This window comes from Siniperca chuatsi, linkage group LG13 (assembly GCF_020085105.1).
Source record: "Siniperca chuatsi isolate FFG_IHB_CAS linkage group LG13, ASM2008510v1, whole genome shotgun sequence".
In the NCBI taxonomy this organism is placed as follows: domain Eukaryota; kingdom Metazoa; phylum Chordata; class Actinopteri; order Centrarchiformes; family Sinipercidae; genus Siniperca; species Siniperca chuatsi.
Window position 1 is genome coordinate 20,616,898 of NC_058054.1, and position 12,772 is coordinate 20,629,669.

The window sequence follows — 12,772 nt, forward strand, 5'->3', positions numbered from 1 at the left end:
AATATATAACGCTGTTTTTAAAGCTACATTTACCAGCAGAGTCCGAAGGATAGCCGTAATGACTTCTTGATGGAATGTTTTTTGGAGGAAGAGGAGGAGGAGCTGCAAAACAAGGACGACAGTTCAGGCCAGTTCAGCGCTACAGATTACAACATTTCAAATATATACAGATGTTACTCCCCCAACAAAGATAAAGCGAGGTTCATTCATGCCAGCTCACCTCCTGCTGGGAAACTTCTGCTCAGCGGGGATTCTGAGCGTGGTCTCGAGTCTCCCCATAGCTCAGTAGGGACCACTGTGATTGGATAATGACAAAGAAACGATAAATGTCACCTCTGTAAACTGCACCTGTTACATGACACTTCAATTCATGTGATGTCCAATCAATAGGGGACAGACCATCATATCTGGCATATTTGGTCTCTGAAGGCAGCCCAAAAAAGGCAGGAACGTTCTGCGACAGTCTGTCACTGCATGAGGAGACATACAACAATCAAAAACAAGTTCTACTTTTTAAAATTCCTGCTCCACCGTTACTCAAGGCAGATCTCCAATAACATACAGACTGTATAAGAGTCAGTGGTCAACATTGCAAAAAGAATGTCAGACCTTGGCGTCTCAGGGGCAGGACTTGGTGTGGGGGTGGAGCGTCTGGGTCTGGCAATCTCTTCACCTATGAGAAACATAACAGAAACTCATCTGCTGCTCTGTTCGACTATTTGAATGAATTCCTATCACAAAAAGCTTATTTTTAGCGTCTCTAGTGGCAATCTCTAGGATGGCAACATCGGTCTGTCGGTTGGTCCACCACTTTGGTCAAGACTGAAATATCTGAACAACTATTGGATGGATTGCCATAAAATTTGATACAGACATTCATGTTCCCCTCAGGATGAATTCCAATCCCTTAAATTTTCATCGAGAGCCATCATCAGGTCAAAAATTCAGACTGTCCAATACTTTGGTTTATTACTAATGACATTCCCATCAGCCTCAGCTGTACTTTGTGTAATAGTGTTTAGTAGTGCTATTTAGCAAATGTTAGCATGTTGACACGCTAAAGATGGTGAACATGGTAAACATTTTACCTGCTAGGCATCAGCATGTTCGTTGTAAGCATGTTAGCATTTAAGTCAAAGCACTGCTGTGCCAGAAGTACAGGAATAGAGGATATATTTTAAAAAGCTATTTCCAAATAGGTGTACTTACAGGACAAATTCCTCTTTATCTGCCCCTGTAAAAGATAGAATCCAAACAAAAGATAAATTGAGGATACAGACAATGTATTGTGAAAATGTACACCACAAACAAATAATTTTGTTATATTCAATTTTAAGATTTTTTTTTTACAAAGAAGTAAGTAAACAAAGTGGTAAGATTAAGTAGAACTTTATAAAAATTGTAATGTTATATATGTTAAATATAATTTCTTAAATAAGGCAGGTCAATTCAGTCATATCAAGAAAATCAATTTATTTTAAAAAGTTGATTTTCACTTGTTTTAAGAAAATTAGGATTAAAAGACTTAATACTAAATCACATTTGACTTAGATGGATTACTCTTATTTTGATGTGTATCCTTTCTTTACTTTACTTTACTTTCTGCACTGCATTTTTAAAAAACGGGGTCAGGCAGCAGAGATTAGAAAACTGTGTCTCAGGCTGTCGGCTTTGAAACAGCCAGCAGATGGTGTAAGAAACTCACCGGGCTGCGTCTCTGAGACCAGCAAAAAGGAAGAGAGAACAGACCTGGGTCAGAGAGTGAGTGACAAATCAGTCAAATGGACACCAACTAAAAACTGCACACACCGCACCTCTTTACTTGCACCGCAAAGCCTAAATAATGCAACAGGAGCCATAACACCCTCGAGATTATGAGGACTATACCAGCATCACCTACGACCAACACGCACAGAGCTGCACACTGAATGTAGCAGGTCGCTCAGCATGTAAGCTCCACTGAGACCAAATCAATAGGTTTGGAGCTCTGTGTGTGTGTGTTATGTTTACTGTGCATTTTGTAACACAGACGCTTTGCCAGACAGGTTCAAGTAAAGCTGTAGCTTAACAGAAAATAAGTCAGCAAAAACAAGTGAGGTCTTTTAAGGCCTCGAAAGGACACTGAGGGTGAGACAGAAACTGCATGCAGAAAAAAGGGTGAAGCCATAAAGGCAATTTATAAGCATTTATTAGCCTTTATTAAGCATTGCCAAGTGAATTCATGCCATGCAGTCCATGTTGGTGGTGATACAGATGTGAAAATGAATGACAGGCTTACCGGACTTCTCTTCTACAAGATGACCGCAGATAAGTGAGAAGAAAAGACAAACACAGAGAGGGTGTAAGACAGAGAGAGACATGGAGAATTCAACAGCTATTACAAAATATAAACAGCAGTGTGTGTGTGATTTGTGCCCTTCAGTACTGTGTAGCAGAACTAGAGTGCTGATCAGCAGCGCTCACCAGAGAGGGAGAGAGTGCCAGGCCTCCCACTGAGGCTTTTAGCTCGTCCATAGATGGAGGGACACACTTGGCACTGTCCGACACCAGCGGCTTGATCTTAATTTTGAACTTTTTCTTGCTGTCCTCGTCGTCCTCAGAGTCGCTGGAGGAGAAAAACTGCTTTCCTTTGCAAGCTGGTGAACATGTGTCAAGGACAAAGTAGAATAAGTGCAATGCATAGTGTGAAAGATGGAGGCTAATTCAGTCTTCTACAGCATTTAAAGACAACATAACCTTTTAAAATAAATACATTTTGTCTCAAATACACACTGTACACATGCAGAACAACACTGCAGCCAGTGGTAGAAATTGACTAAGTACATTTACTCAAGTACTGTATATAAGTACAATTTTGAGGTACTTACTTACTTGAGCATTTCCATTTTCTGCTACTTTATACTTCTACTCCACTACATTTCAAAGGCACTTTTTACTCCACTACATTTATTTGTTAACTTTAGTTACTAGTTACTTTACAGATTCAGATTAATAATACAAAATATAATCAACAAATAAATGATGATGTAATATTATATATACAACTTTATTGATCCCCTCAAAGAAATTTACAAGCTACCTAGTAGATAAAGCATATAAAGTTAAAATTAGCACCACCTTTACTAGCTGCAAAGTTAAAGTGATGTACACATTAATGCATCAATAATTAGAATCCAATAACATATTATATATTATTCTGAAATGGGCCATTCTGCATAATTAGTACTTTTTGTATTTGTATTGTTTAAGTATATTTTGATGCTAATACTTTTGTACTTTTACTTTAGTGAAAATTGGAATGCATGACTTTTACTCGTAACAGAGTATTTCTACACTCTGATATTGCTACTTTTACTTAAGTACAAGATCTGAGTACTGCTTCCACCTGTGACTGCAGCAGAGGAGTGAGATGTCCACTGTGTGTCTCTGTCTGCTGTGTCCCAGATAACAATATTACTCCTGCTGTAAATGACACTCCTGCTCTGTCTCAGCTAAATCAGCCTGTTCGGGGTAAGTCTCCGTAGTACGAGCTCTCTATGAATCCATTTCAAACATATAGCTGCTGTTACCTGCGGGAGAGAAAACTGGGGTTAGCTGTTAATGAGAATTGTGGCTCATTGTCAACTGGAAGGCCAGTCTGAATGTAACGTGGCTCTGTCCGGCTGCCCTCCTGCTCCTTTCCTCTTCTTTTTTTGCCACTGCAGGGACGTATAAATGTGATGTGGCGAGAGAGGGAGGGAGTATTGATTTGGCCTATTTAATGCTGAGAAGCACTCATCCAGTGAGTCGCTCAGCCGAACAGGTCAACAGTCTTGCAGACAAGAGTCCCAAGACATCTGCTTTTCACTGAAAAGGATATCATCGCCCTCGTCACCAGGCCGGAGGCTGAAGCCCTCCTCATCCACGTCAGGGGAGGCCTGAAAAAGAGAGAGGAGAAGAGTGACAATCATTTCCAGTCCATCACACGCTGTAGGCATCGCTACACTCTTCCCACGTGGACAGCTCTGCATATAAATGTGGATCAGATTTCACAGATGTCTTGCTTGAGATGGTCAGCTTCCTGGCTGAAGCTCCTGCTGACTCACAGAATATGCAGCTACCACTCTATTTGCAGCGTTTACTCAGTAATTTTAAACCTAGCGTTACATGACACTGATTGCCACAGCACAGCACAAGTATTTTACACCAAAGCTGCAGAGTTGCTGCTTAGTCTGAAAACTTAAAAATGAAGGAGTGCGTAAATAAAGTAAGTAAAACAAGGAGTAGGGTGAGCATACTTACATATCTGTCCCAGTCAATCTCCCCATAGAAACCATTCGGTGCTCCATTGGTCTTTTTCTAACAACAGAATGGAGAAAAGACAGAATAATGAAAGGATCATAAATCCCACGACAAGTAAAGTCAGTATTAAAATGTCAGTGCAAATTATACATTTTCTTAAAGGAGAGTCTGGTTTATCACAATTCGGGCTTTAATTTTGTAGTTTTGGTCATTAATCCTATCAGTTAAAATAACGTGGGACACACCAAGTGAATTGTGGCAAAATTGCTAAAAATAAGTAAGACGGGGCAAGAAATATGAGCAGTCAGATGAACAGACAGTTTTGTTAAAAATGTCATGTTATGCTAACTTATTTGGAAGAAACAAATTAATGCAAACATTAAAATTAGTACCCAAACTGTCTGTTGTAAACATCCATTACAATTTACAGACTGACTTCTTAGTTTAACTCTGACCTTTCATAGTTGCCATAGTTGTGTGCACACACAGTTTTCCTGTGCAATGAAGTATTATTACCGATATTTCAGGTGGGCTCACTTTTATTTTTACCTCCAAATAAAGTGGTTTAGATAAACTATCTGACTTCTCATGTTTCTTGCACCGTCAGACTTCGTTGTAGGGGACGTCACTGCGTTTCCACTTACTGTGGTGTGTACAAAGTTATCATAACAAGTAACAAGTAGAAATGATGGCCAAAACTACAAAAAATGGGACCCAGGTTGTAATAAACAAGAGTTTTCCTTTAAAGGCAGTAACAACTTCACAAATTTTTCACTGAAAATCTAAAATGTACATACATTTCCTTTCTTTCCGCTTCCAGTTCCTTCTTTGCCAGGTGAACTCCTGTTTGAAGGAACAAGGAAGAAGAAAAAAATGATATCATAAGACGCAATACAATTTTTATCATTCCATCAGGAGTCTCCAAAGCAGCACTGAGTATCAGTTGAAATTATTAAACACTACTCCCAATACAATATCTGAGTTTTGGTATTGATTCCAAAATTATACTTTTTTCAATCTTACTTTGACAAATATAAACATGTTTTTCTACAATACCCTTTCCTTTTTCTTTTAGAAAAGAAGTCAAAATTCTCAAATGGTAAATGTTGTCTAAACACACACAGCAGTACAAGAACTTTGCCTAAAAAAAAAAATTACATATCTGACCAAACATTCAATGCCAACTTTAAGTACTTGACTCGATGCCAGAGACACAATTCGGTCAGTACCCTAAGAGTATTTAGGTTCGATACCCAGCCCTATTCACTCGGCATGTTAATTGTGTTACGAGTGTGAGTCTGATCAAACTCACGTTGCGTCTGTATCCTTGTCTCTCTTTCGTAAGCCCAGGGCTTTCCTTGTTCGGTTTTTCAGTCCTGGTGCAGAGAGAGGGAGAGAGGGAGAACATCATGAAGAATTAATTTAAAGTTTTAAAGCCTAATATAAAGTTAACTGTCTTGTCATTAAAATGCACTTAAAAGCAAATAACACAGAAGAGTAACAGGCTGATGTACAGTAACTCGAGGATTAACCTGTTCTTGTGGATACACAGGAAATACAGTAACCCCAATAACTTGATATAAATGAATGTATCGATTCGGGACACAAACATCCTGCCATCTGGAGAAAGCCTCCACATAAAATAAGGCAGCACAGACGCAATCCGCTTAAGTGTCCCCTCCCTGACTATATAAAATGGAAAGAAAACACGAGCATAGGTTGATCAATGTGCCCACTTCATTAGCGAGATTTGAGGGAGAGTGGGGAGAGATCTACTACAGCAGCCCGTCAACCAAACTGGATGCCAAGACCCCTGCAGCACTGACGGTTGGCACCACGCAGCGCTCAATTCAGGACGACTGGGAAAACCAACAAAAAGACACAATTCAATGTGAGCAAAGCCTAAAGGTTTCAAGTATTGCTAGGTGGAATTATAGTGTAAGGCTTTATCTGCGTTTCTATTTCTGGTTCACTGGTGTCACTGACTAACAGTATGTGAGACGGCTCAACAAACACTGAAAAAACTATAAAGTACAATGAATAAAAACAAAACTAAGAACACAAGGGCAGAAACACGCCACCCATAAAAACTAAGACCATTAGTCGTTGTTTAAGTGCTGGTTACAGCTTCTCACATCATCAGTATTTGCTTGATTTTCTTCTGGGTTTTGGACTGATTGTCAGACAAAATATGTAGTATGAAGGTGTAATTTTGGGCTCTAGAACCTTAGGATGGATTAGACTAAATGATTATCAGATGTTAAAATATTTTAATTGATAATCAAAATAATCTGCAGTTGCAGCCCAAGCCATGAAAACATTACACTTGCTAAATCATTTGCATACACTCTACGTGTGATGATTCCAAATTTATATCAACATTATTTCAGTTTTTTGTAGCCAAAACACAATTTCCTATAAGCACCAGACCTTCGCTGGCTAAACGTCACAGCTCGACAACAGAGACGAGTCCATGGGCGAGTTGAGGGGCCGCAGCAAATTAAGACATGTCAGAGAGGAGCGAACGCTGTAAAAGTTTTTAGACGGCAGAGATTACAGCTAAAGAGTTGGATTAATTTACTTTGCTTTGGTGAATTTTATGGATGTGGATGAAACCAAGTTACGATGATGTCAAAGGACCACTAAAGTTGGTAGGATTCATCCTCTGGGGATCACGAATGTCTATACAAAATTACATAGCAATTTTTCAAATAATTGTTGAGATATCAGTCTGGACCAAAGCGTTGGATGGACCAACAGACCAACTGATTACAAAATGAGTTGTTGTTAGTGAACGTTTTTTTAAACTTAATGAAACTTCTGTGTCCCTCAGGTTAAAGGTATAAAGGACATTTTGTTATTCAACATGTACCTGTATGATACCTCTGATAAAGAAAGACAGTTTGCGAGATTTGTAAAACACAAGACATTGCAAGAAAATACCAACAGCTAACAGCAAAAAAAATCACTGCATTTATCCTATTTTTCTCTTTTTTATGTATTGGCTGTGCTGTGGAAAATGTTTTTACCAAAATAGCCAACTGACAGGTTTGCATAACAGTGTTTTAGAAGACAAGAGAGCACAGTTGATTCTCACATCCATACAAGAGCGACACCTGTGATGGACAGTTGGGTGGATGAACATTTTGTGCTATTCAGAGGCAGCTCAGTTTGTGTTCTTCTTTGTTCATCTTCTCTTTTTGTAATTTGTGGGCTATGTTTTAAACAGGAACATGCTGTATGCCCTAAACTGACATTTTGCATTGCTGATGCAAGAGCTTTTTTTTTCACTATAGAGTCCTGTACTGATTGCTGTGTTTTGAAATTGTTGTTTTGAAAGTCTGTTGAGAGGCAAAGAAAATCAGACTGACTTTGAAATCAAATAAAGACTTGTGAATCATCACACTCGCATTGAAATCCTGATAATAAGACCAATGAATACTATAAATGTGAAGGCACTGCACTGGACTAGTGCTCCGTACGATTCAGGAAGCTCTCCTGGGTACTGAAGGACATGTCAGGGCCTGTGATGCATTGGTAGCTAGCTGGGCTGCTCAATAGCACAGCTTATTCCTGCATCATGGCTCTTCATCAGTGGAGACAGCTCTGAACAGCCAGCCTTCTGTCCAGTCCTAACCTGCTTGTGTCTTGTGTGATAAGGAGTAGAAATAAAGAATCAATCCTGATCAGATCACAATCACAATCAGATCTGGTCACATTGTGCATCAGAGAAAGACTGTTGCTTTTGTAACCCATTTATAAAGTTTGCCTGAGGAGAGCCCTACAACACTCATTAAACAGAGGGATCATGGTAATTAATGATATTAGCTGTAAATATAGTAAGTTTGGGTCTTAGTCTTCATGCTAATTCACAGAAACAAGATGTTTGGACACATGTTTTAACCTGCTGAATACAAATGGCATGTACTTTACACCATCGTTCGTTACTATAGCACCATCATTCCACTTTCAATATAGGGTTTTAAATGCATATCCTCGTGATTTCAAACAAATGTAGAAAATGTTCGTAAAATCAGTTGGCAAAACAGACCGATTCCCAAATTTCTAGGCAGCCATTTGTCTTGACACTCTAAACTTGACTAAGATAAGAAGTAGTCTTTTTTTTGGTGAATGTTTCTGTGAATCTTGAACGTTTGAGATGTGAGATCCGGACATGAAACAGCAACTTTTTAAAATCCAAAAACTTTGAAACACATGTTACGCCTGCCCACTGACTTTCCCAATAACCTTGCACTTATCTGTAATGCATGTACAATTGCGCTACAAAACTGTTTTCATGACTTTTCATGACATCCAACTTTCTTACTTTGATAAAAAAAATTTGTAACTCAAGGTCCACTTACTAGATTTCTTTCAGCCACATCTTCTGGCCTATATTAGTAGATGATGCAGCTGAAAGCCCCAGAAGAAATATAGTAATTTCTTCCAGAAAAAAAGCCACATCTGATGGCCTTCATCGGTGGATGGAGTTTACAACTGAGGAGACTGAATCTGCAGATGAAGGCTACCAGATGCGACTGAAAGCTCCAGAAGAAATGTTGCAGGTGGACCGTGATTTTTTTTTTGGTCAAACTATTATTTCTAAGGTCAAGAATGAACCGTCAAGTTCAACTTTCTGACTTTCCAATAAATATCTGAACAAACCAGTGAGAAGACCTCTCAAAACAGTCCCTTCTGTTGCTGCGTCCCATAATTTTTGTAAATTCCTAAAACAGACAAACTGTCAGTTATCCATAGGTGTGAAAATTCTTCTCTTGCCATTCTTCACACACCTACCTCTGCCACATCAACATCACCTGCTTAACAACACCATGCCTCAGTTGCCAGTGATAGAGAGGTGGTTTGAAACAAAGAGGAAAGAAAAGAGCAATACAACCAAGGTTGTGAAAAGCTAGTTCTGAACACTGTCCAGGACAGATTTGTTCCACGTGGATACACTTTGCATGCACTACTGTCCCCACACTTAAACTCCATGTTTAAAGGTACACCAAGAAATGTGAGTACCTGTGTGCTACATGTAAGTAAAGTATTTCATTTTCTGTATTGTCGTTTCTACCTTTATTCTATTATTAATTTGATAGTTTGAAACAGTAGAAGAACTTTTAACATGTGTGAGCTCCCCATAAGCATCTAGCAACTAAACCCCTTCTTTGGCAGTTGGCAAACTAATAAATTGCACATTACCACCGCCTACTAAACGTATAATATAATTAATATTATACTGTAATTCCACCCTTTTCTAGGATATCTAGCTTCTCAGCCCACCATCTAATTGGCTTCAAAATGTGGTCAGATGGTGCATTGTACATCCTTTTGTCTTTTTAAGCGTTCCCTGCAATGGATCGCCTATCTCAAGAAGGTGAAAGTTTTGACAAGTTGATTTATTTACAGTTCTGGCATTAACTGCAACAAGAGGCTGCCTGAAAAGAAGGAAATCAATGTAACACCTTATTCCATGCTCTTTTAAATGGTCAGCATTAATGTAAAGTATGTATGATTTGTAGTTACGGGGCCGAAACACTCAAAACCACACATTTCATCAAAGACTAAGATGCTCATGTCACACTGAGGGAGATTATCTAAATAGTTAAATATTATAATCCACGTTGCTGAGATACTGCATTTAGTTATTTTGTTATAAAGATGATAAACCCACATCAACAAGAAGGTTGTTATTGCAGAACATGTACTGCAGCCATGTTTGAGTCCAAATAACATGTACTGTATGTCACTAACTACACCTGACAGCCCATACTGTGTAATTAGCAATGTAAGTGTAACAGAGAATATGATAAGCATGTGACATCTGTGTTGTTGTGTAGCTTGTGAACTGGGTAAAATATCATGGCAGTCTGACTGCAGGCCTTTTGCTAATAATAGCCACCTTCCATTACCATGTTGGCATTAATGGATGGTAAAGGCCCAGCATCTGTCATGCAGGGTTAGATCTATGATTTAGCAACACCATCATAAGTTATAATGTATTCTACCTCATTCCACCACTGTTAACTTTGGTACAGCATCCTTTACTTAGCTTTATGCAACACAGGCACCAAATGATGTATGGTTTAAGCACCACTTGTCCTATTGGCAGGAATGATTGCAGCTTCCTGGACTGCTCAGATCTCTCCTCACATACGCCTTTATATGACATAGATAGTGTATAACTAAAGACAGAACTAGAATCTGTAGATGCAAACAGAGACATGCACAGACACATGTGTAAACACACACAAACAACAGGACATCAGCAAGTGCAGAACTACACTGCTGTGTACATCAGTTCTTCCTTTGCAAACCCACACCTCACACACCTTCGTTTTCATCTCACATACATCCCAATCTGTCACAAACATTGTCACACACACACACACACACACACACACACACACACACACACACACACAATGGCCACATTGTCACACTGGTCATGCATATAGCTCATTTCAGCTCAAAGGTCCTTACGGTATGACAGATCACATCACTGGATTCACTAGCTTTAATGGCCCAGCAGGACACAAGAGGGCAGGAGGAGGACACAGGGAAAAAAACATGGAAAATAAAGAAGGAGAAGGCGTGCACAGATAATTTACCTTGCATCATGACTGCAGATTTTCATCCTACGTTGCCCTCCGGTGTGCAGGTAGACAGAAATGGAGAAATCCAGCTGGTCAGAGGATGCCTGGGCAGGGCATAGCTAATTCTGCACAGCTCCCCAGCGAAGCACGATGTTGATTCCCTCCACCCCCAAGGGCCCAACTCCCAGACACCCGCACAGGGAGGTGGGGTGGGGGGAGAGCTGAGAGGCAGCAGCAGCGGTGGAGGACACAGTGAGAAGAGACACCCGAGGAATACGCAGCAATTTCGGGGGGAAGGGGGTCCTCTCTGTGTGCACGTTAGGCCCCGGACGCACAAGCAGCACCGACACACGCCATCTCTGAGAGGGGGGATGCTGAGGAAAGGCAAAGGAGAAAAAAAGCAGAGCGGTACAGAGAGAGAGAGGCAGAGAGAGGCACAGAAAGACTGGGAGAGAGAGGGGAGGAGGGAGGGAGTGGGAGGCTCGCTGATGTCACATCTGCACTAAACCAATCCCTGCAACCATGGTCACATGGCTGCTGTCCCCTGATGCCTTAGCACCTCTCAGCTCGCCTCTAGCAGGCACATTACAGCCAACTGCATACATATTATACAAGGTCTCACATAATAAAATGCACTATTTGGCAGCATATTTTCTTAAATTTAAATCACAGTGCATCTAAATGTCCACTTTGATGTGCTTTTAAAAATAATAATTGTAGAATTCCCTAAATTTGTGTTTGTTAGTAGACATTTTTCTACGATCATTGAAATGTGATTCAATTTCTATTTCTATTTTTAGGGCACTTGAGCTTCACAGGACAGTGAGGCGCAAAGATAAAATACATGAATCCAAAAAGTGGGACTAATATATCATTCACCCACAGACATACAGACAAACACAGGACACAAATAAGAAGTCAGGCACAGATACTAAGCCAATAAGGAAAAAAGTCCCCTCAAGTCCCCTTTTGTTGAAATCATGAATAGACCGGAAAAATAATCAAATAGAAGAACCATATGATTTTGTCCTTGAATGATCGACAGATAAAAACCCTGTCATGATCCGGCATGTCAATCCTGTTTTCTCTGTGTTTTTCCCTGCCTCTGTGTATGTGTGTCTGTGTGTATGTGTCCATCTGGGCGTGGCATCCTGCATCACCAATTACCTGATTCTCACGCTCTACCTGCCACACACCTGAACCTCATGCACAATCAGACGCTGCAGCATATCTACCCCGGCTCTTCACTCCAGTCTTCGCCAGATTGTTAGTTAACCTCCGTGGTAAACCGAACGGCCCCATGTCAGGAACAAATTCTAGTGAATGTTTGCTTCACGTTTGGATGTGTACTTAGCTTGTTGTGTCCCTGTGGTCAGGTCCACCTCTCCACAAAAAGCCTGCCTGCTCCACTCTCTCTGCCATGGCAGACTTTTCCCAGAGATGCCACACTAGCCCTGGTAAAAGGACATCAAGTTTCTTGGGGAAAGGAGTTCAGCATTATATACTGTATGCTGGGATGAGACCATGCAGTGCTTTTTATACAAATATTTTATAAAAGGGGACCAGTGGTGGGAGGAAATAACAGGGGTAATACTTGTTAGAGGTCTTGCTGTAGTGAAGCCTGAGTGATACCAAAATGTGAAGGAATTGACTTGTTTGAATAGGACAGCAAAGAAATGGATAACTTACTCTGGGTCAAAAAAACAAACTTTTTTGTATATGGTTCAACATAAGGGGGACATGGTGTCCAAGTTTTAACGGTACTCTCTGGAGTTTTTGACCAGTAGTAGTGGGTCCCAGTTTAGTTTGTTCTTGTGCACCCACACAAGCATGCAGGTGATGCTATACACATTCCTGCCATTGGTTTCACACTATTCCTCTGATCTCCAGGG

General features: G+C 40.2%; 1 protein-coding gene across 1 annotated transcript in view; it reads right to left on the reverse strand.

Moving 5' to 3' along the window:
* Positions 1-12,772, reverse strand: part of LOC122887529 (SH3-containing GRB2-like protein 3-interacting protein 1) — a 43,491-nt gene that overhangs the window by 9,835 nt on the left and 20,884 nt on the right. Inside the window, exons 4-16 of the mRNA XM_044220835.1 lie at positions 10,896-11,254; positions 5,594-5,657; positions 5,079-5,124; positions 4,282-4,338; positions 3,860-3,917; positions 2,464-2,639; positions 2,279-2,290; positions 1,706-1,717; positions 1,210-1,234; positions 610-673; positions 400-470; positions 221-295; positions 34-102 (exon numbers count right to left, since the gene is read on the reverse strand). Of these exons, the coding sequence (XP_044076770.1) occupies positions 34-102; positions 221-295; positions 400-470; positions 610-673; positions 1,210-1,234; positions 1,706-1,717; positions 2,279-2,290; positions 2,464-2,639; positions 3,860-3,917; positions 4,282-4,338; positions 5,079-5,124; positions 5,594-5,657; positions 10,896-10,905 (739 nt within the window). The 5' untranslated portion in view covers positions 10,906-11,254. The remainder of the gene's footprint in view (positions 1-33; positions 103-220; positions 296-399; positions 471-609; positions 674-1,209; positions 1,235-1,705; positions 1,718-2,278; positions 2,291-2,463; positions 2,640-3,859; positions 3,918-4,281; positions 4,339-5,078; positions 5,125-5,593; positions 5,658-10,895; positions 11,255-12,772) is intronic.